Below are 23,063 nucleotides of genomic sequence, written 5' to 3'. Positions count from 1 at the left end.
AATTAGAGTTTTTTTTTCTGCTGTGAACAAAAATTCTCAAGAAGAGGATACACCACCTTGAACAGCAGGGCCCTAATATTCAAGAGGCAGACCCATCTATAAAGGATGAATTGCTCTGCACATTTTTGTCAATTTGCTGATTAGATTTTGATATTTCTTGTGTACAAGTGGGAATTTTTGGAGTGAATCTCCTGGTGATCATGAATATCCACAACAAATTTGATGGAAATTCAGTTTTGTCATGTCAAGAGGAATTGTAAAAGTGGTGCTAAACGGTTGCCATAATCATCAGAGATTACCCACTGGAGACAATGAATATCCCATTCTGTACTTAATGGCACATTAACCAGTAACTGTTGACCTGTGTTTCTCTGGAACAAACCTCAATCCTGTTCTTCATCATTTGTATTCAGGTTTTAATTGAGTTTACTTTTTGCCACGTGTTTTCTGAGTTATTATTTCTGCAGCAGCTCTGCTCCTGTGAAAAGTTTGCAGATGCTAAACTTCAGCCTTCTTTCTGTGAGGACTCCAGGTTTTATAGATACAGATAACCTATCCAATAAACCAGATTGAAAAGGCCAAAAGCGGTGGGGAAGAATATTCGTGAGTATGAATCGATCTTCGAAACGCGCACGTGCATCCTGTTCTCGCGCCACGCCCCCGAGCGGCAGTCGTCGAAGCAGCAGAAGAAGCTGGCGCAGTCTTTTCCATCCAGACACTCGTAGGCGTAGTCGTCCTCCTCGTGATACGGCACGATGTTGTTCATCTGCAGAAGGGACGTTCCAGGTCGAATGTTCACCATGCTGGACGCTTTCTGCTGTGGAGAAGAAAAACACAGTACTCAGTAGTCATGGGTCAGACCACACCCATCTCCATACTTGTGATGCTATTGCGATGACAAACCTTGACTTAACCTTAACCTAATTCTAACTCTTTCCCTTAAACCCCTTAACCCTCAAACAGCCCTTTAAACTTGTGGGATCAAGCATTTTGGTCCCCACAAAGCTCCGCAGACCCCACAAGCGTAGTGGGCTCCCAGTCTGCGGACCCCTCAAATATAGTAAAACAAGAACAAACACACACACATGGTGAAAACAGCACCAGCCAAGTCATTGTCGGCTGGTATAGACTGTCTGGTACCTGTGTGTTATTGTTGGCTTTAGCTTTCTTGTTCTGTCTGTTGCTGGTGAAGTAGTGCAGAGTGCCGTACTCCATGAGGGCGGCGAAGGTGAAGATGAAGCAAACAGAGACGAACAGGTCCATGGCAGTGACATAGGAAACCTTGGGCAGGGACTTCCTGGAGATGGTGCTAAGAGTCGTCATGGTGAGTACAGTGGTGATACCTGTATGGATTGTCACAGAGACGAACTTACAGTTGTATGTCACCCTTCAACTTCTAAATCACTCAGAACTTCATTAACTCGTTAGAACTAAATTGACTCATTAGGACTGTAAGGAAGTTAAGAGCTGTCATTAGGATCTGTCAGCTGGTGACAGCTCCAGTGATGATGAAGTCTCTTTGCTGTAACACTCAACAACCATGCTCTCTTCTCCAGTCTGAGCAACTGACTGAGGATCTGAACATGAAGTAAACTGATGTCTAAAAAACAGGAGAGGCTATAAAAAGATATCAAAGCACCTCAGCTTGAATTTCCCACTATGTGAAATGTCATTGAGAACTGGCAGAAGAGGAACTGAAGTTTGAGATAAAACTACACATCTGCTGGACAAATCCTGATGTTTCTATACAACTGAACTGTTGTGTGTAGGTGATGTGATCGCTGACTGGATCATGTTTAGAGGAAACATACTTTTTGAATGAATGGTTCACATTCAGAGTCCAGTCTGTGATGAGGTTTAGACAACAGCAGCTCTCTGGTTAAGTTCAGTGAAAGATGGTAGTTTAGGTTCAATGTAAATAAACAGGTAGTGCCTGATGAAGTCACTGAACTTTTTCTGTCTTAAACCAGACCAGGATCTTTCTCCATCCTGAACCAAGTTCTGTGACTAGGGCTGGATATCATTCAAAAATGTTCAATATTAGTACTGATACTGATACCTTGACTTTGAAACTTAGCAATACTTTTTTCAATACCAATTTTATCAAATCCCAATAACAAGAAACTAGAATCACCTGGTTGTTGTCTGCTTCCTCCACTCAGACTAGTTTCAGGTTACATCTCTGTTTATCCAGAGTCATAGAAAATATGAACCATTAGTGTCAAATTTTGTCATAATTGCTGTGAAGTCTTGCGTCATGGCTAAAGAGTGTTTTGTTGAGGTCCCCATGACCTTGCCCTTTAACCTTTGACCACAAAAACTCAATAAGCTCATCCTTGAGTCCTAGTGAATGTTTGTGCCAAATTTGAAGAAGTACCTTCAAGGTGTTACTGAGATACTGTCCATGAGAATGAGACGGCTGGTACGGAGGGACAGACAGATGTACAATTCGAAGACAATATGCCTCCCACTCTGGCTGTCGCAGTGGCATAAAAAGTTACATTACATGTTACTATACAAATGTTAGTTTTACATTAGTTTTAGTTTTAAGCTGTAAAAGTATTGAAGTTCGATACCCAGCCCTGTCCATGAGTCTGAACAGAACCATAAACAGTTTCATGAAGCTGGAGTCACTACAGGTGGATGTTGTACTGAAACATCAGTTTTGTACAAAGTGTCTTTTCTGTTTAACTGTCGTCATTATGACTCAAACATTGCTAAATCCTGATTGGTGCAAGGATGTATGTGCCATTTTTTTTCATAACAGATCCCATCACTCATAGTAAGAGGCTGATAAAATAAGTTCTCAGGACCTTTAAAGCCTTTGTTTCAGTTGAAGTTGGGTTGAAGTGGCCGGTACAGTGATTCACAGAGTGACTTAGTTCAGCTGTGTATAACATGACAACACATCAAACCTAGAGAGGTGCGTGCTGGGACGGCGTCCTTATTGATCCAGAAGGAGACCCAGGACAAGACCACGATCATGCTGCAGGGGATGTAGGTCTGAATGGTGAAGTAGCCCATTCTTCGACTCAGGTCAAAGAAGATCGTCATGATCACATATTCACCTGAAAGTTGAACAATAAGATACAGATATAAGAAATTGACACGCCTCAAAGTGAAAAAGTGAGCATATGCATTCTCGTAGAATTAATGTATACCTGTCATTTCAACATGAATTACCTACTTACATGTGGACTACCCAAAAACACTGTGCAGGTGAGAGGACTGCACACATACATATTACCTGTTAGCACCATGGTAACACAAGAAGGACAAGAACAAACTGGACCTACAATCAAAGTCAAAATTGTTGGTACCTTTACACCTGATTGAAACGAAGCTGTGTTCTTCTGAAGCATGCTGACATTAAAGGTATTTTGAAATGAAATGGACGGGTACCAACACCTTTGACCCCCTCTGTTCTGTTGTTGTTGAACTGTACTCCTGAAATTAATCCAAAAACCTATATTTCTGTAACAGCAGTGCCTGATATCTCACCTGACTGGGTGTGAGCCACATCAGAGGTGTTCCTCAATCCTACAAAGGCGAACTGGTAGAGTCTCCAGTACCGCTGGTCTGCCACCTCTACTGCCCGTCTCTGCCACCGGTACATTATCTCATTCTTGGGATAACCGTCTACAGAAACCCCGCCCCCCCATCATACAGACACAGTAGATTAACTCTCAGCCTTACTGATGCCTATAATATCCAACAGGAAGCTAATGTCTGTCACACAGTGTAATGCACATCACAGGGGAACATCGTACCATGGCAAAGCAAAAGGGAAGCATTCAAGATGGAGCTGACCTCAGTCTCATGAAATGTCTTCAAATGAGCAACATGTCTTCAATTGTAAACAACAGTCAGTGTGCTACAGAATGTGGTGGGTGACAGTGAGTTTTGACAGGTGTTCCTATAAGTCAGTAGTAGGTAGTTTATGCAGATATGAGCTAGTGCTTACTCCCAGTCAGTACACAATCTGGAAGTAACTGAAAGAGGAGGTAACATTTTCTTTGTCTTTAATACATCTGTAATGAAGTTTGGTTGTTGAGCTTCTAAACTGGATTATCTCACAAGTCCTCCTAGCTAAACTGCAAAATGTGGCTATTTCCGTTGCATTCAAAAATGACCATAATGCTTCTCATGGCAATTCTGGTGTTCCACCTCTAGGGTTATGGTAACTTTAGGCAAATAAAACCACTTGGTTAAAGGAGCGATCTTTTTCTCTGCTGCTGAATGTGGTTTCTTGTGGTGGTGATTGTCACCTGACAAGAGCTTCATCCACTGTTGTCTTTATAATACAAGAGGTTATAATACATCCTCTGAACAGCTACGTCTTCTCCAGCTATGACTGGAGGCTACAGTGTGGAGAAAGTCTGCTAGCTGGTTAGCATGTTAACTTAAGTAAAAGAAAAGACGTGATTGAAACAAGAGTTAACATTGGTGTTTGTTTACACCTCTGGAGACAGATGTTGGTGAGTAAACGAATGAAGTTTGATTATGAACTCACAACATTTCCTCTAGACTGGTAAGTAAACAGCTGCTGATGCTAACATTAGCTATGCAGCAATAGCTAAACTTACAAATAGCTCCTTTTAGCTTAGGAAAAATGTTATGGTTAGCCTTAAAGTTTGGGATAGGTGCTCTCAATTGAGAACTGATACTGACTACTAGGAGAAGACAGGACATGGTCCAGATCTCTGGTGTTGGAGTCACATGCTTTGACCTCCTCCTTGAGAAGGTTTACTGCCATCACTGCTAATGAGAGAGCATTATGCACAACTGCAAGAGGATGTTTGCTCACGAGCCACATTTATGTTCTTTAACCATTTCAACAAAAGACCAATGCTGCTGTATCTCAGGTGAGATCTCTTTAGTCGTATCATAGTTTTTGTTTTGGGCTCATTTGATGATATTTAGTGCGACTGTACTGGTCCTGACGTTTCTCCTCAACTCCATGAAATGGTCTTTGCATTTTTCACTAGTGTGTGGAGGATTGAGATCATGAGCAGCTGAAGCACAATGAAGGAGACAAATGAAGGATGACACAGACAGCATGAATCAGACTGGGAGAGGGTGCATAATTCATTAAGTCTGTCAGAGAAAATGGGACTGGGTGACCTCCTCTCTCCGCTGGTGGAGCTGATGATAGATTGGTACAGGCTTAGAGAGGGCAGCCTCAAGCAGATGAAGCTTTTGGCAAAAAAAATTAGAAACAGGGGCTTAGCCACTACGCTAGCCCACACAGAAGCCCCTCTCTCTGGGGAAGTTGAAGTCGAGATGACGGGTTCAAAAATGGAAGGGGAAAATATTTGACCACCTACAGCTTGAAAACTCCAGTGGGCATGAGTGCTCATCCATTGGAAAGTTATGCAGCTTAAGGTAACACTCCGCATTAATAGTCAACCTGACAAAAACAGAATTATGACAGAGAAAAAGCAAGTCTCAGCATCGTTGTTTTCCCTCCCAAATGTGACTGAACACAGTACAGGTACTTAATGTTCTCTCTGTAATTATACCATAAATGCAGAAATAATATGACCATCAGACTGTGCTGTGACTAACCGGGGTCACCTACAAGAGAACTACGTGACAAAAACACAGATGCACACACTAAAGCTGCACAGACAACAAAGACTTGATACTTCAACATTAATAATGACTATCAGAGAAGTCAGCTAACTGGCTGCAGCACTGTCCTACCTCAGTGTGTACATGACTCTCCCGTTGCTCCACAGCCTCAGGAGGCGGTTGGGAGTGGTGATCCAGTGGGCGTCAGATTTACGTGAGTTCCTGAAGAATGTGTCGGGAATCCAGATTTTTCCTACCATGTTACTGTTGAGCATGAGCAGCTTCATGGAGCTGTTGAATTTCAGTCGGCTGTCGTACCACGTCTGGGCGAAGAAGATGTCGATGGTATATTCCTGCGACAGATGATGATGAGATCATGTTCACACGAATGCACATCCGTATGAGGCATAGATATCTCAAATCAAGGTTAACTTGCTTAAGGTGGGTTTCCATTCAACTGTTTTTAAGCACATTTTCAATTTGTGTAAAAAAAACAAAAAACAAGTAGAATAAATGGAAATTTATGAAAAATCTCAAAGAGCAGAAAAGCTTTTACACTTGGCTGAGGTGCAATGGAAATAGACTTAGTGGATAAATCATCATGTACATGAATAATGTAACTCAAACGCCCATCGAGACAAACAGAACTTTCACATTTCTATTATGTTTTCTACATTTATTTCACAGTTCGAGGTGTGACTGGTGCCCATTTTATTTTTTAACGTGATCTTGCATTCTGCAGCGGTTTAAAAACAGTGCCACAAGTTTTTCAAGTTTCTTTCATTTATGTAGCACTTTAAATGCAAATAGACAGTAGATGTTGTGGAAGTGAAACAAGATAAAAATAGAAGCAAGTTGAAACACAATTTAACACTCAGTGAATCAGATAAAAAAAAAAAAAAGAAACAAGTAAAAAAAAAATTATAGCCAGAAAATAAAAGTAGGTCTGAAGGTGCATCTTAAAATATCAACAGACATTGTGACATTTCCTGGAGAAACTAATGTGTGGACTGAAGATTTGTTTTGCGTTAAAAATACCTTTGAGATAATGAACTGTCACTCTGCTATTGGATGCATTACCATTAGATTTTGTACAGACATTCACAGTCCACAGAGGATGAATCCCAGTGACTAAACCTGCAAAAACTAGGGATGTTCCGATCAGTCCTGAATCCTTAATTCATTACTGTTTTTTTATTTATTATTTGTAAATCAAAAGTGGAGCTGATCCAGTGTAGAGCGAGACTAAGCAATGACAAGGGGCAAGTGTCTGTGGTGAAGCCAAAAGCCGTCTGATAAAAGACTTCGTAGGTGGTCTCAAACCTTGTTGTAAAGCTCTGGTACGGCAGTATGTGAAATGTAGTGTCGAGAGGATGGAGCATACTGTGGCTCCAAAAGCTCCAAAAGTCAGCGGAAAACCTGTGATATCTCCCACCACGATCGGCTTCTGGTGTGTTTATTTTTGAGGTGCCGTATCAAATTGGTAGTATTGAACGCAGCTCTGTTACTACCGCCTCGAGAAATGCTGGCATTACACCTTCCACTTGCCACTTTCCATTTTAAAATATTTCCACACTGCAGACATTTTTGCTGTGTCCTGCCATAAATTGTGGTAGCCATTTAAAACACCTGTGTGACAGCTGATGTGAAAAGTAAAGGTTCATGCTCTAAACAGTCGATCCCAATTAGTTACAAAATGCCTCGATCACCCCCGATACCGATCAGGACATCCCTAGTAAAAACACATTTTCAGTGTAGCTTGCACATGCTGTTGTGTAACATTAGTAAAGGGTGTTAAAAGCACAGTCTCACCATGTTGATGGGGTCCACTGGTCCGATGCTGTTCACGTACACAGCTGTTTCAATCACTGTTGGCCTCACTGAAACACAACACAAGACACACTGCGCTGACACACACAGAGTGAACGATGACAAACAGCTGCATCAATCCCCGTTGAACTGCTGCACAATGTGGATCTCCAGATAAAGGTGAAGACAATGGGGCCAGGTGTTTAAATGCAGGTTGGGCTCAGTAACTGACCAAATATCAAAGCCACATTTAGATCCTCTCAGGACTTCATCTTTCTCATGTCAGATAATTCAGTTAATACTTTCCCTAATGCTGCGTTCATAAACTGTCCCCTTAAAAAAAACTTCCTCATGTTCAGTCATGTGACTCTAACTGGAACATTAGTCAACGTTCACTAAAAGTGAAGGTGAAGATATGGACAACACAAGCACAAACACCTGGCGTCCACATTACTCTGGAGTTTTTGAGTCTTTTGGAAACGTTGCTGGACTCATTTTAGTTTGAAAACGTGAGGTTGTGTTGTTTTCTGTGCCGACAGAAATGATGACACCTGCCTCACCTCCTGATTGTGTCATGGTCCACCCTGAAGGGACTCGTTCTTTTGGACTTTTTGGTTTTGGATTTTTGTTCACGTCCTGTTTTACATTGAAATCACTTGCCTTGAGTCTCTTGTGGTTGTTACTTTGTCCAGTTTCCCTCCGTTGTGATTGTTAATCTGTTACACCTGTGTCTCGTTACCTGTTCCCCTTGTGTGTATTTAGCCTCTATGCTCCCTGTTGTCTTTGTCAGTTCGGCTGTTTGTCTTTGTGAAGTGTCCCCCGGGATCTCGTGCTCCTGTGCTCCCAGTGTTTTGGATTTTCTGGTTTTTGTTCCTGCCTGGTTTTTGGATTGGTTTTGTAAATTGGTTTTGTACTTTTTTGTTATTAAAACACCTCTTTTCCAACCAACCCCCTTTTTTGTGTTGTCTGCATTTGGGTTCAGACAGTCAGACAGTGGTGAGTGCAACGTGGATAGTGACCAAAGGTAAAGATTAATTTATTCATCTGGACACAATCACACTGAAGAATATGAAGAGTGCATTGCTCAAAAAAAAAGATAATCATTAATCATTCATTCATTATAATCACAGTAAAAGTTTGAAATAATTGTGATATTGATTTGAAGTCATATCACCCAGACCTACAGGCATACACACAGGATTGTCAGTAAACTAATCGATTGCTAGTGCTGTTTTTTCCTGTTTTGTTCAATTCATGTTGCATTGAAATGCCGATTTACAGTGATGCTTCAGAGAATGAATGAGAATGAGCTCCACTTGCCTCCGATGTCAGGCCTCAGCTTGTTGTCGTAGCCCTGCAGCAGTTTGTTCAGGATCAGAGTCACGTCGCTCTCGTAGACCTTTGGTGATAGGACCCAGGTCTTATTGATGGGCACGTCTTCATAGTCCTCCTCTTCCTGTTTACTGGGCCCAAATGCTGCACTGTGGAGCAGGAGAAAAACACTGTCAGAGACAAAGATATGTAGTATTCATATATACAGTAATTGAGTGTGTGTGTGTGTGAGTGCCAAAAGAGTGTTGATGCAGGTATGATCCAGCTCTGTGGTCAGAGTTGAGCAATGTGTTAGTTTTGTCATTGTTATATATTATATAAATAATCTGACACCAACAAAAAATGTACAAAATCGAAACCTTTTTATTTCCAGATGTTCACATTAATAGAATTTTCAAAATACAAATATATAAAACGTGGAAAACCTTGTAATTTTCAAAATATATATTAAAAACAAGAATAAAAACCTTGATAAATAACTGAATAACTTCATTTTGAGACATTGCTATGGAGCTAAATTTGTCGGTCTTTGAGGGGCCCTCTAACAGCCTGGGGCCCCAAGCAGTTGCCTGTCCACAAGCTGCGTCTCTGTCATCTCCAGTGCTTCTCCTGACAGCTGGTTTACTTAGTGTTGGCTGAAGGAGAGGACTGACATCTTGATTCACACAATACCAGTCTTGAGCTTCACTGTCTGGCTCTACACCCTCCAGAGGGTTGACTGTAGTAGAGGCATCTATATCACAAACACTGAGTACTGATTGTCACATAATTGTTTTAAGCCGGTGCTAGAATCATCACGCTGGTGTGAATTTATGCACCAAAGGTTTAAATTGTGTATTGATGAAGTGCTTTAAAGGAGATTCCAGAATATCCAGATGTTTGTTGCGTATCGTGATATATCCTAAAAATATCACAATATTATTCATAGACTATATCACCCAGCCCTGACTGTAGGTCTTAACTTCAATTTCTCTTGTTTCCACCATTTATCTTGGTCTAAACAAGCTAAACAATAGCACACACATTTTTTGGCTGGACCACAGCAGCAGGGTCAGCCCTATAATCTGGAATGTCCCTGACTGACTGACTGACTGATGATATTTCCACCACTGGTCAGCTGAACCTCAGTCTACTGAGCCGTTTTGGTTTCCCTGCTGCTCCGTAACTGCAGGGAAGAGGAGGAGTGCTTCCAAAACACTGAGCCTTGCCTCCATCACAGCAAATGAACTACTTTCATTCCATGTATCATTATTACTAAAGGAGGCAGAGGAAGAACTAAACATAAGACACACCAAGCAGAGAGAGCAGGAGAGAGGGAGGGAGAGAGAGAATAAATCGGTAACGAGGCTTCGTACTAACGACTATGACCAACTCTACATATCAAACAGAGGGAGTCAGACATAAAGACCTGCCTCTAATAAAAGTCTGTTACGTTCTGGAGTTGAAGCAATTAAGAGATAAACTATTGTGGATCCAGACGGAGGCTGTGCTCTGAGTGAGAGACTAAATAAGGAAGACAGTGTCTCGGGCCCCAGTGGTTCACCTGGTGGAGCACGTGACATTTTGGATTAGTCTGTGCAGCGATGGCCCAGGTTCAAGTCTGGCCTGTGGCCATTTGCTGCATGTCATTCTCTCTCTCTCTCTCTCTCTCTCTCTCTCTGTCTCACTATGACTGTAATAAAGGCAATTGGCCTGAAAAAATAACTCTCTGATCATGTCACAGTAAATTCAGCTGAAATCACAGCTCAGTCTGTCTTTAACTGTGTTTGGTCATTTTTGAGGATTTGACCATAGGTGGTCCAGACATATATTAGGTTTTGACCTAGTCTTGTTCTTGATCAGGAAGCTGAGGAGCTTTAGCATTAGCCACCACATACTTGAAATGACACGCAGGAGCCTGGTTGAAAGCATTTTATCATTTAACAGCTTGGTTCTGCAAATTCAGTGTTAAGAGTAAAAACATACTCTCCAAAGATGTGAACATTGCAGGGAAGGTGATTGAAAAGTCACAAACACAACAAGCAGTATATCTGAAAGTACACAGGAAGGCTAAACACTACACTGCTTCTGAATGCCCATCCGTATACTGATGTCCTGACAGGTTGTCTATACCATGATGGTTACATACAAAGCTGCAGCCTGCACCATAATATCTTTGTGCTTGAAGTCTGTTTTGCTCCAACTTCAGTGGGTGTGCTACCACATCTCTGCTAACATCTCCTCTGATGAGTGATGGACAGTCTCTGGTCCAATCAGAGCTGACAGGTTGAGACCTCTCAACCTCTGTCAAGTGTTGCAGCTACATGTACCTTACATGTAGCCTGTAGCGTCATTCACTGCTGCACTGGTACAGATGCGGTTAGCTCCTTCTAATCTGACTAAAATTCGATTACAGCTAATATAGAGTTTCATCAAAAGACTAAATCTAAAACTAAATCAGGAGCCAGTTTAACATCACATATGTTCTTACATGTAGACAAGGTGTGTGTGTGTCTGTTGTCTGCCGTCCTGTCCTGCTGTGTGTTACAGACAGTTCCACACGGCTGAACTCTCGGTCTGTGCCAAGGTGTACTGCTGCTGTTCTGTTAATGAACATGGATCTGGTGCTGTAGAGACGCGGGGACTTGGCGTTCAGCCCGGGCTGTTAAATGATCCTTTCCTGGACAAGTTCTGATACAAAGGACGTGACACAGTAACCCAGTGCAGAGTGACTGCTCTGAATCATGTCCACTGAATGTCAGTCAAGCACACAATAAAGCAAACAATAAGGCTCTGAGCCTCTCTTCTGATTGGCTCTCTAGAGTGTTTTCACTCAAACACTCAGAGAAACCAAATCCTTCAAGGTTGGATGGGGGGTCCAGGTGGGTGGGGCTTGGGGCATGGCTCAGGGCGGTGACTGCTTTGTGACATCACAAAGTTGCAGAAGTCCTGACAGCTGGTTTTAAGGCTCAGTGTCTGAATACAGGCTGTGTGTATTTCTCTGTGGACTGAGGCTTTGATACTTTCACAGTATTAATATAGAACCTAGACCTGCTTTATAATCAAACAACACATGGACATCTACCTTTACACTATATGAGACCTTTAATACAAAAATAAAAACAGACTCCCAGTTCTCTATAATAGAACATGTTACCATGATCTGAATAAGAAACAATTTGTGTATAAAAATCACTCAGAGATAAATGTCACCATGTTCCCAACAACAGATATCAACAGATATCTAAATAAGCACAGTATCATCATCATCAGTAGGAATAAAACTGACTTAGGCCTGTCCTGTAACTTGTTTCATTGTGTTTTTAAATCTTCATTTACAGATGTAATTTGAAGCGGGCTGTCATTCCTCTCTACATCTCACAACAGTTCAGTTTGATCTTGTTTGTGTCAGATTCAGTTTATACTGTGTTACAGTTTTCAGTCTGAGCTGAATGAGCAGCTGAATGAACCAGACTGATCTTCATATGTGGAAACACAGTTTGTATTTCTAGTTAGAGTCACTCTGTTCTTCACAGACAGTTCAAACTGTAGAAGTGGAGCTCACTGTAACTCTGAGGCTCTGCCTTCAGCTCTGAGCTGTGCTTGTTGCTGCTTGAGCTCCAGTTTTAAGTCACAGTGACTTTGATGCTGAGTGTAGATTCAACTGGAGCCTGGAGACGTTCAGTGATGAGTCACTGATTCCACATCAGTTCAGTCCGTCTCTGCATCAGGAGCCTCTCTCCACTGTCAGATGTTCCACTGGTTGATTAAACCAACAAAGCTGATCACCACGTTACAGGGCTGAAGTTCTCCTGGTCTGAAGCATTGACAGCTGTTCACTACACAGCACTTTGTTAATGATTATGTTTCTGATATTATTTAAAAACGGAAGAAAAAATGTTTTTTCCTGCGACAAAATCTATAGTTGTTCTGGATGAGGCAGCACTCATTGTACTACACTTAATAACATTACAAAGAGAACGTTCCCATGTGGTTCCCTGTTAGTCACATGGGAACACATACAGTCCATTCCCTACATGACTTTAGACGTATATTCAGATTTTGTTCTTTTATGGTCCCATGGTGTCACAGAGGAAAACATTAGGATATGGTTCTCTGTGGATCATTTGCGATCATTCCCTTTACGACTATTTAAGAGGAAGAAGTTCTCTTGATAACCGACAGGGTGCGTCTGCGCCTCCTGCACTTACAAGACGTTCCTGTTTTGTTGCCAGTTGGTCACATTACAACATTAAGCTAGGTTTTGTTTGACAAATGTGTAAGAAGCAGGGGCTGGTTACACAAAACACCTTAAGTTTTCCACTTAAGTATGACACTTTCTCCTTAGATGAGGGAGTTACTTAAGAGTATTGCACAGAATCTCTTAAAAGGTTTCCATAGTCAAGGAAAGAAGTTGAGGCATTTGCATTAGCAGTTTACGGCGGTAACATTCTACTGTTTCCATGGAGACCATTGATTTTCTGCCATTAGCACTTGAGAGCATTACCAAAATGTGGAAAGTCTAGGGATCCAGCTCTTGACACTCAGAACTGACTCGAGAACTCCTCAAAGGAATCCCTTGAAATTTGGCACAAATTTCCAAAGGCAATGGGACTCAAGGATGAACTGATTAGATTTTGTGGGTCAAAGGTCAAAGATCAAGGTCAGTGTGACCTCTCAAAACACTTTTTAGCCATAACTCAAGACTTCACACAGCAATTATGACAAGGTTTGACACTAATGGTTGATATTTTCTCTGACTCTGGATAAACAGGGATGTGACCTGAAACTAGTCTGAGTGGAGGAAGCAGACGACCACCCGGAGGTGATTCTAGTTTTCTCCATAAACTCGTCACTTAAGTCAGGACAGTTAAGACAGAGTCAAAGGTACCTTTAGTTTTTACTTAGTTTGTTGCTAAGGTTGCTTCTGTTCAACGGTTTAACTGACTTCAAGTATAAAACTAAGATAAGGAGAAAATGTTAAATACTTCAGTGAACATTTTAAGGAAACATTAAGGAGAAAACTTTCATGGTTTCATGGTTCAAAGGAAACAGAGAAACAGGGACAGTACCATAACCCTGACCCTGGAGCTGTGGCACACAGTGAAACACTGACTTGTACTGACAGGGAAATCTGATAGTGACATCCATCAAAAATCGTGTGACAATACAGACATCAATGAAGTCAATGGTGACACAGAACCAGAACATACAATGAGAATATGGATCCTGAGACATGGATAACATTAATCTCAATGCTGCAGACGCACGGATACCTGAACAGGTATCGCTGCAGTTCTGTTAGAGATATAACTGAGCTTCAGATTTCCCTCAGTGTAGATGGACTCACTGTTTCTTGACCTGTTCTCTGCACAGAGAACATCCAAACCCACCAAGCACATTTCCTCTGAGAAGAAATGCTGAAGTGCATAAAACAATTCTCAGATAACTGTGGCAGTGACAAACGCACCCAGAGAGGAATCTGGGAGGAGCTCCTCACGTGTCAACACATGCATTACCTCCCTTTGATGGATGATGTTTCTTTTCAGAGAGCAACATCAGCTAGAACACCACCTCTAAAACGCTGTGCTCTCTCTCAGCGACCTCTAAAGAAACACAGTCAGGTCCTTCTGCAGTGCACACACACACACATTCACACACCAGCGCTGCCAGGAAGAGAGATCTGATGAGAAACAAGCTCACACTATGATCCCGGGTTCAGGTCAGGGCACAGGTCATCTCCAGCTCAGCTGAGGGAGGTCAATCAGAGTCTGAGGAAATCTGAGAGGTGACAAACACAATGTTTCTGCCTGGAAGACACAGTCAGGGGGAAGTGGAGAGCTGGAAGTCATGTCATGGCCTTTAGTGTTTACTAATGTCTCCACACAAACCTACAGTGTGTGTACCCCCATGGACTCTTTACACACACACATGGATCCTGGGACAAATGCAGTGTCTTTCTGTTCGACAGCTACAGACTACAGCAGCTGAGATCCCCAACTCGTAAGTAACAGATTTCACCTGTGGTGTACTTTCACATACAGGAAGTTGTACAGTGGTACAACATGTGTGTTTAACTCTATCCATCTATTAAAGCCGGGCTAGGTCATCTACCTCACAAACACTTTTTTTATATTTCTTGCAGAAGCAGCAGCAGCAGCAGCAGCAGCAGCAGAAGATGACGCAGAAGAAGAATAAGTAGACAAAGAAGAAGCAGACAAAGAAGCAGAGGCAGAAGAAGTATGTTTTTTTTTTTTCAGTTTGGCTAACTCATGCTAGCATCGCCAGGATTATTCCAGCTTTAACATGAAATATCTTTTCATATTACTGAGTGAAGTGAGCTAAAAGAAAACTGTGAACCTCTGTTCATACAGTCTGTGTGTGTGCTGTGTTTAAATGGTCAGAATATGAAGCTATAACAACACAGCTACAGGAGGCCACTGAGAGGTCCTGAAAACCGACACTTTTATATATTTGTCTTGATGCGCTGCACCGGTCCAGTCTCTGAGCTGATGGAGGCTTCAGGACTGAGGATTTCTGGGAGCAGAATCCTCCGGAAACTTGTGACCACTGAGGCCTGGTTGAATTAGAGCTGGACCGCTGCCCTTCATGGGGACACCACTCCATCATTAATCTGTTCAGAGCCTCTTCTTCTCACTTATTCAAGCTGCTGTTTTGAAGAGCGAATGAAGAGCAGCTTTTTTTAAACATGTAATTTAACCACTATTTCATACTGATTAATTACCCAGCATTTTAATCAAATGGATTTTTTTTTTCTTTTTTCATGCTGCACAGTTTCCAAGAGCCACGGAGAAGGAAATCAAGGCGGGTACAGTACAGAGGATAGTCTGAAGCTGCAGTATTTGTTCTTCAATTAACACTTAAAACTGCAGGACACATTCACGCCCTTCTTAAATTCATCTGTTCACATGAATCGAACAAACCGATGAAGCGTAAAACCCTTCACTTTTTCCCTCAAATTAACCTCTGCATACAGTAGCTGCCCATAAATCATACGTAACAGAAGCCTAGTTTAACGAGTGAAAATCTCACTTTGTCAGTACATTTGGGTAATATACTAAGTTCCCTCATAGTGAGTACTTGTACACCTCAGTGAAATCAGCCTTCCTCTGCACGTCAGAAATGAGACCACAGTGCTACAGACTTTTAATCAGCTGCTGTAACAAGCAACGGTACTAGAGCACCACTGGATTTCATATTCATTAATAATCTGTCTCAACACACACCTGTGTGTCATCGCAACACACACCTGAGCGGCTCCCAGACAAGTTGTTCAACTGGGAAAATTTCCCTTCAGCAGACGAATGTGAAAACATCGTCTGAGCTGCTGTACATCTACACACTGAAGCTCACACGGTCAGAGGAACCTGGAGGGGGAGAGATAATCCTGTCACACAGAACACCTGCATACCTACATATTATACATGTCAGGTACAGTTTACTAATCATGCCCCGCTCAGCCTGTGAAAACAGCCAAGTCTGAGGCTACATCCACACTCATACCTTTTCATTTTAAAACGTAAAACACACTCTGCCCAGACGAGCGTTTTAGCTCTGTATCACAGACGATCTCCGTCCAGACTAACACACCTGAAAACACATATCACATGACCATTCATGTACACTGTGTAAACAGGAAGTAGATTGTCTACTCTGCAGTTGATTAGTTGCAGAAAATACTCTGACCGAGGAGCAGCGAAGACAGTTGTAGCGTTAAAATGCAGAGTTAAACTGAACAACAGCTGCTAGGAAAGACAACAAGGTCAGTAACACTTTCATTCATTATCCATGTAGCTTTCACCACTGGTTGTCGAGGCTGATGAGACCCAATCAGGAGAGACCGTGGGTGTGATGTCATCATTTCCAAAGCGTCTCAGTTTCTGTCCGTCCAGACTACAGCACAACCCCAGAGTTTTCAAACTAAAACAGGTCCAGCAGCGTTTCTCAAGGTTTATGTTTTAACGCCTCAAAAACTCTGGAGTTTGAGTTTTAAACTAAAACGTAATACGGTGGACGTAGCATGAGAAAATAACACCAGTGACGTCATTGTGATGTCATTGTGATGTCATCTCAGTTTGAGCTGGAGATGTAGAACAGGAAGGAGTTACAAACTATGAGCAATGAGTTTGAAAGGCACTGACAATTAATAAGACGATATTCATATGCATTATGGGAAATGTCTCCACCCTGCTTCACTTTTCCTCAAAAGACAGCAGTCAGAGCTGTGATTGGTTTGACTTTACATTTCTTCATGTGTGTATTTTAATTCAAGATCAATAAATGAAAACTGTAAATATTAAGGCAAGAGACAAATCAGCAATGATTTGAATTGAATTAAAACTTGATGTAAAAGCATTGATTGCAAAAAAATCCATAATTGACTAATTTTATTTTATTTTTACTTATTTTTATTTTTTTATTTTGACATTTATAGGCACGCATTCCATCCAGACTCCACATCTTACAAGGTGGAGGTTGTAAATTTAAATGTACAGAAAGATCTGTTGAATAAAGATCTGCAGTGTCTAACATGTCCAGATGTGAGGACGCAGGTGAGGAGGACACAGGCCTGTCCTCACCTGTGTCCTCCCCAGGACACTGTTCACACCTCTGAGCGACTGAGGCGGGTGAAATCCTGAGTCCTCTGAGGACCAGGGCCATCCATCAACAGCCACATGACATCCTGCTGCTGCACTGAGACAGATGAGCTTCAGGCTGACACGGAGGGAGATTCAGGTAGAACCGAGTCTCCTCGTTTCAGTGGCCAAATACATCCAGTAAAGCAGCGGGTTCACACGGATCAGACACATGCAGACAAACGGCTCACGGTCGGTTCATTCAAAGACCATTTCCCGGCGGAGCAGGAGCGGAGGGTATCAGACCTGCTCCTCCGAGGCCCCATCAGCCATCACACTGTGATCTCAGGTACAACACAAGACTCCTGATCAGTACAAGGACATGAGCTTCAGCATCAGCAGCCATTTACCCAGACCAACCTCTCCTCTCCTCTCCCCGTGATGGAGACATCCTCCCTCCTCACACTTACCACAGTCCGAGCAGAGCGAAGAGCAGCCAGGGGCTCATGGCTTTGTCCTCCACCGCTCTGACAAACAGCCGCTTCATGCTCCGCTCCGCAGCTGGAAACCGCTCTGAACGTGTCCGCGGAAGCGACGAGGAAACCGGGTCTTTGTGTCGTCAGGTCGCGTCTGAATGCAGCCGACACGGGTTAAACGTAGCGACGGAGGGGTGTGAGAGCTGCGTCCATGGTGTGTGTGTGTGTGTGTGTGTGTGTGTGTGTGTGTGTGTGTATGTATGTGTGAGTGTGTGTGAGAGTGTGGAGGGGGAGGACGAGGCGGAGTGAGAGCTGACTCGGCTCTAGTCCATCTGCAGTGCCGCTAACAGGCTGCGGTGACAGACGCTCCCTCACTATCTGCTTCCTCAGTGACTGAACCGATGGTTGTAAGTGTGTGTGTGTGTGTGTGTGTTGTATGTGTGTGTTGTTGTTTACTACTGTTCACACTGATGCCAGGTCCAGCACACACACACACACACACACCACACACACACACACACACACACACACAGCCTGCTTCACATTCACAGCAGCTGCTCAGCAGCCTCATCATCTGTGGTGCAGGGAGCAGTCCACAGGGGACACACTCCGAGCTGCTTCGGCTGGACTCTAGTCACTGCCTTGCTCAAGGGCACCTTGACAAATCTGTGGGAGGGGAGGGAGTCACACTCACTCATCTCTACACTTCAAAGGCTCTCAGTCAGACAGCAGAGTCTGGCAACACTCAGGTCACGTGCCTAAGATATGCAATTTGCATTATAAATAAGATTTAGGTAGATAAACAGACACTGAATCCTTATTGTAGTTTATATTTAGTTTATAAATGAAATACTGTAATTACACAGTATGACGAGCCTCCGCAAAGTCACACAATTTGGAGCCATTAAATTTCCCAAATAGGAGCTTAAAGGTTATAATATGAAGTCAGCTGTGTGGACACAGTGAGGACACACGGCAGCATAAACTGTTTAATCCCATCAGTCACAACAGTGCCTGTAAAAATATTTTCAGTTATAAGCCCAAAAAAATGTTGCTGAATGTTCTATCAGTGCATTTCAAACAAATATTGAAATGATAAAGGCTCTCACTGAAATATGTGATGTGTTACCAGAGCTGTTCACTTCCTGGTTACACCACAAGACAATGGCTGCATCAAAGCTCTAAAACTTAATAAAGTTTGTTGACATTAAGACAGCACAAAGATTTTTATAGCACATCAGTGTGTGCATATCACAGTCCAACGATATGCCATTAGGTTAATTGGCGACTAAATTGCATATTATATAATGTGAATGATTCACTAACATTGAATAATCACTGTACAGTTGTAAGTGAATGTTATTTCTCTGTAGTACAAATTCAAATGTTACAATAAAGTTCTCATACTAATGTTTCAACATGTTGCACTAAAGCAACAATGTTACAGTGTTTGTTACAATACTCTCTTCATGTCAGTGTTATAAAGGGTTTTTTTGATATGTATAACAGTCGCATTAGAATGTGATGAAGCAGTCTAGTGGCAATGAAGGGTACTGCAGTAACAGTTTTAAATGGGTTAAAGGAGCGATCTGTCTGTTTTCTCTGCTGCTGAACGTGGTTTTCTTGTGGCGGTGGTGATTGTATAGTCATAATACATCCTCTGAGTAGCTACGTCTTCAGGACAGACTGGAGGCTACAATGAGGAGGCGGGCCTGGGCTAGCTGGTTAGCATGCTAATTTAAGTAGAAGAAAATATGTAATACAGACAAAAATTAACATTGGTGTTTGTTTCCACCTCTGGAGACAGATGTTGGTAGTAAAGGAATGAAGTTTGATGCTGAACTCACAATGTTCCTTCTAGACTGATAAGTAAACTATGTTAGCTATGTAGCAATAGCAAAACTCCTTTAATAACAGGGCTGGGATATATCAGCATTTAATGACTGCATAGGAGAAATGATAATTCAGACTGCACATTATTCCACCGCTCACTGTTGTGACTTTGTCCTCTACAGTAAAACAAGGATTATACTGAGTGGCTACAGTTTTATTGATTTCAACTGATGCTATCTTGAGTGTTTTTATTGAACATTGCTAATTATAATCTTGACCTTATCAGGAGTGTCTGAGGAATGTATCACACATTTTACTGTCAGAAGAATGAGTTTTTAATAATTATCATTAAATGATTTCAGACACCCAATATAAGAATTCCATACAAACATCAAGTCCAGTATCTGGTGTTTTCCTGTGAAGTGACAGCTGTTAGACCCCAGCACTGTGAGCCAGTGTCCTGCTGAATGACTGAACACATGACCTGCAGTTTAGTTTCACTTCATTATGTGACAGCGAGTGTCACAGAGGGACGAGAGCAGAGCTGCTTTAGGTCTCCAACAGCTGTTCGCCCTCCTGTATTCAGAGGCAATGTATGTTTTGAATGAATGAAGTGCAACAATTCACCAGAGGTGGGTGGGGTGGATGGTGAGTGTACACTGTGTCACAGACAGTCCCACCAGAGACCAGGTTCACACAGTCCCATCAGGGAACTTTTCTGTATATTAAACGAGCCCAGGATCTTTCTCTAACCTGATCCAGGAGCTGAGAGACTCTGAACAGAAACAGAAACCCGTTGAATGATGCTGCATTCATTACAAGTGGAGATTGGTCTGTAAGATCAGATGTGTTAATTAACATCACATCCCCATTACAGTAATAGAAAACATCATCCAGTTTGCATCTTTGCTTTCCACAGATGATGTGGTTTTGATGGCTTCATTAGAATGAGACCTCCAGTGCTCACTGGGACGATTTGCAGCCAAGTGTGAAGCACCTCCAAGTCTGAGGTCATGGCTCTTAGCCAGAAAACGATGGACTGCTCCCTGCAGGTTGGGGGTGAGTTGCTGCCCAAAGTATCTTAGGGTTTTGTTCACGAGTGAGGGTTAATGAAGCGGGAGATTGACTGACGGATCGATGCAGCATAAGCAGTACGGACATTGTACCCCGTGGTGGAGAGGGAGGGGCAAAGCTCTCATTTTAGCAGTCGATCTTCAGCCCGACCCTCACCTCTGGTCATGAGCTCTGGGTAGTGACTGAAAGAATGAGATACAAGTGGCTGAAATGTGTTTCCTCTGTAGGGTGGCTGGGCTCCGTCTTAGAGATAGAGTGAGGAGCTCTGACATTGGGAGGGAGCTCGGAGTAGAGTCGCTGCTCCCTCATGTCGAAAGGAGCCAGTTGAGGTGGTTGGGGCATCTGATTAGGATGCCTCCTGGGCGCCTTCCTTTGGAGGTTTTGCACTTTAGTTTTAGTTGAGGGGATGTTTTGTGATTTAGTTTCAACATCATCATTACCACTGGGTGACCGTTTGAAGCTGAGCAAGCAGAAACCACCACAACAGACTCTGATTGGTGGAGACACCTGTCAGTCAATCAAACCCCCCGAACTTACTTACTTCATTTAAAGTTATTATCACTTTAACACATTAATAGGAATTACGTTCACTAGAGACCTAATTTCCTGTGGGAAACATATATTATTACTGTTGCTAAGCAACTGTATCAACTAATTGTTCACGCCTGAATAGCGTGAAGAAGATGATGAGAGGCTACGAGAGAAACCAATTTCCAGTAATCCCACTTGTTTCTATCTTTTCATCAAAGCTCTCTCTGCACTCGTGTTGATGGACCACACACAGTCTCAAGTGTTTGGCTCATATTCATACAGCACTGTACGATTGAGTACAATGTTATTATCATTCACTCTTCAAAGGGTCAGTGTATTAGACCACTTTTCAGTCCTGTCTAACTTCCTGTCTGTGGCTCTCAGCTACAAACCCACTGGTTTGTAAAACGGCTCACAGTAATATAGTCTCCCTGTAAAATAAAATAAAAAATCTCAGTAATATCCCAAAACAGCTGACCACTGCAGTTTAACAGACTTTCCTCAAACAGAAGGAAATGGTGCAATTTGTTGGGGGCTATTTTCACGGGCAGATTAATCCACATCTAGTGAGTATTCTGGCAGCAGGTGTGTGTGGGGCTGAGTCAAAATAAACTACAGTGTGTGTTCATGGTGATGAAGGAACACATCACCCAGTTACACAATGCAACTCATCAATGTGTTGGTAACAGGTTTTTAAGAGATACCTCTCATTGTTGGTTTTATTCTGCACAGAGCAGGAAAGATGGCAGCCTCAGTTCCACTAATTACATTTCACCTTATCACTCTGTGTATACTTCCATTCTGGAAAAAAATATCTCCTTCAACTTTTAAGATTTTCCTGGACCACTGGACCAAATAGCTGAATTCTTACCTTTAGAAAAACATAATGGTGATTATATTTTGCAGGACCTATGGTTCCCGCTATTTTCATGCTTAGAAAACTTTTGTAGAAGTGACCAATAATGAACCTGTGACAATGTCTGGTACTGACTCCCAACAGTTATGCAGTGGGTACATCATTAATGGAGGACATACTGTATGATGTAACTTTTGGCTACAACTCGGCCACTGTTTTGTTTTTGTTATTCTGTTTCTTTACTAAGGAATACTTCAGTAGTATATATGCAACCAATCAGAGAGCTTGTTGCATCCCATGGCCAATTAGTTTTGACTGGTTTAACCACTGAAGGTCCAGAGTGTCACAGAAAGGTTAAATGACTAAGCTAACGATTAAGTAATAGGAAAAGGAAAAGCAGCAGGAAAAAGGAAATGGAAATTGTAAAGGGAAATCCTGTTATGAGAGAGAGTATTATGTTGTTTTCATGAATCTATTTTTTTTATCTAAAGTATTTATTTATGCATTAATTGTTCATTGATAAATTCTTTTTATAATTCCTATTTTTAATGTCTGTTGAGATATGAGATTAAAGAAATGCTGTAGTACTTTTCCTGTGACATCCCTGGTCCTCCATAGATCACTGCTGATTATTGTGAAATAAAAAGAGGTGGAAAAAAGTATCTTACCACAGACATCCATTCAGAGCTACATTCAGTCTCCTGCAGTCCATCATTAAAACCTGTGTAAACACACTGCGGCTGATCAGTGAACACTGAGCTCATGTTGCTGTATTGTGCTGGGTTACGGCCTCCTTGTAGTAATCATGAGTTAAATTTGCTAAGAGACTGCTGCGGGGCTTTAAATGGATAAAACCTGTCTTTGCTGACGTGCTGTAAATATTTGATATGATTCCCTTCAGCCCACCTCAGATTAAACGATGAGATATCAGTGTGTTTGTTTGTGGCTGTAAAGCTGAGTCCCTTCCTGCTGACCGTGGCTGCAGACGAGAGGTGAGAGAGG

At 42.2% G+C, this 23,063-nt stretch overlaps 1 protein-coding gene across 1 annotated transcript; it reads right to left on the bottom strand.

Moving 5' to 3' along the window:
- Positions 1 to 535: 535 nt before the first annotated feature.
- Positions 536 to 17,838, bottom strand: gabrg1 (gamma-aminobutyric acid type A receptor gamma1 subunit). Its single transcript, XM_022750534.1, has 9 exons — positions 17,762 to 17,838; positions 8,704 to 8,864; positions 7,387 to 7,454; positions 5,707 to 5,927; positions 5,328 to 5,410; positions 3,502 to 3,639; positions 2,916 to 3,068; positions 1,141 to 1,343; positions 536 to 817 (listed from the first exon to the last, which is right to left on the bottom strand). Exons 1-9 carry the CDS (start codon positions 17,836 to 17,838, stop codon positions 536 to 538), a joined length of 1,386 nt encoding a protein of 461 aa, XP_022606255.1.
- Between the last annotated feature and the right edge of the window lie 5,225 nt (positions 17,839 to 23,063).

The sequence above is a fragment of the Seriola dumerili genome, unplaced genomic scaffold, assembly GCF_002260705.1.
Source record: "Seriola dumerili isolate Sdu_G_001 unplaced genomic scaffold, Sdu_1.0 BDQW01000149.1, whole genome shotgun sequence".
NCBI classification, from domain to species: Eukaryota; Metazoa; Chordata; class Actinopteri; order Carangiformes; family Carangidae; genus Seriola; species Seriola dumerili.
The sequence above is the reverse complement of the archived record's forward strand: the minus strand, read 5'-3'. Positions and strand labels throughout refer to the sequence as shown.

Coding starts and splice junctions, on each gene's coding strand:
- gabrg1 (XM_022750534.1), bottom strand. CDS start 17,838: ATGAAGCGGCTGTTTGTCAGAGCGGTGGAGGACAAAGCCATGAGCCCC. Junction 3,640..5,327: donor CCCACTGGAGTTTTCAAGCT/GTAGGTGGTCAA, acceptor GGGTTTCTGTAG/ACGGTTATCCCAAGAATGAG. Junction 818..1,140: donor AAGCCAACAATAACACACAG/GTACCAGACAGT, acceptor TCTTCTCCACAG/CAGAAAGCGTCCAGCATGGT.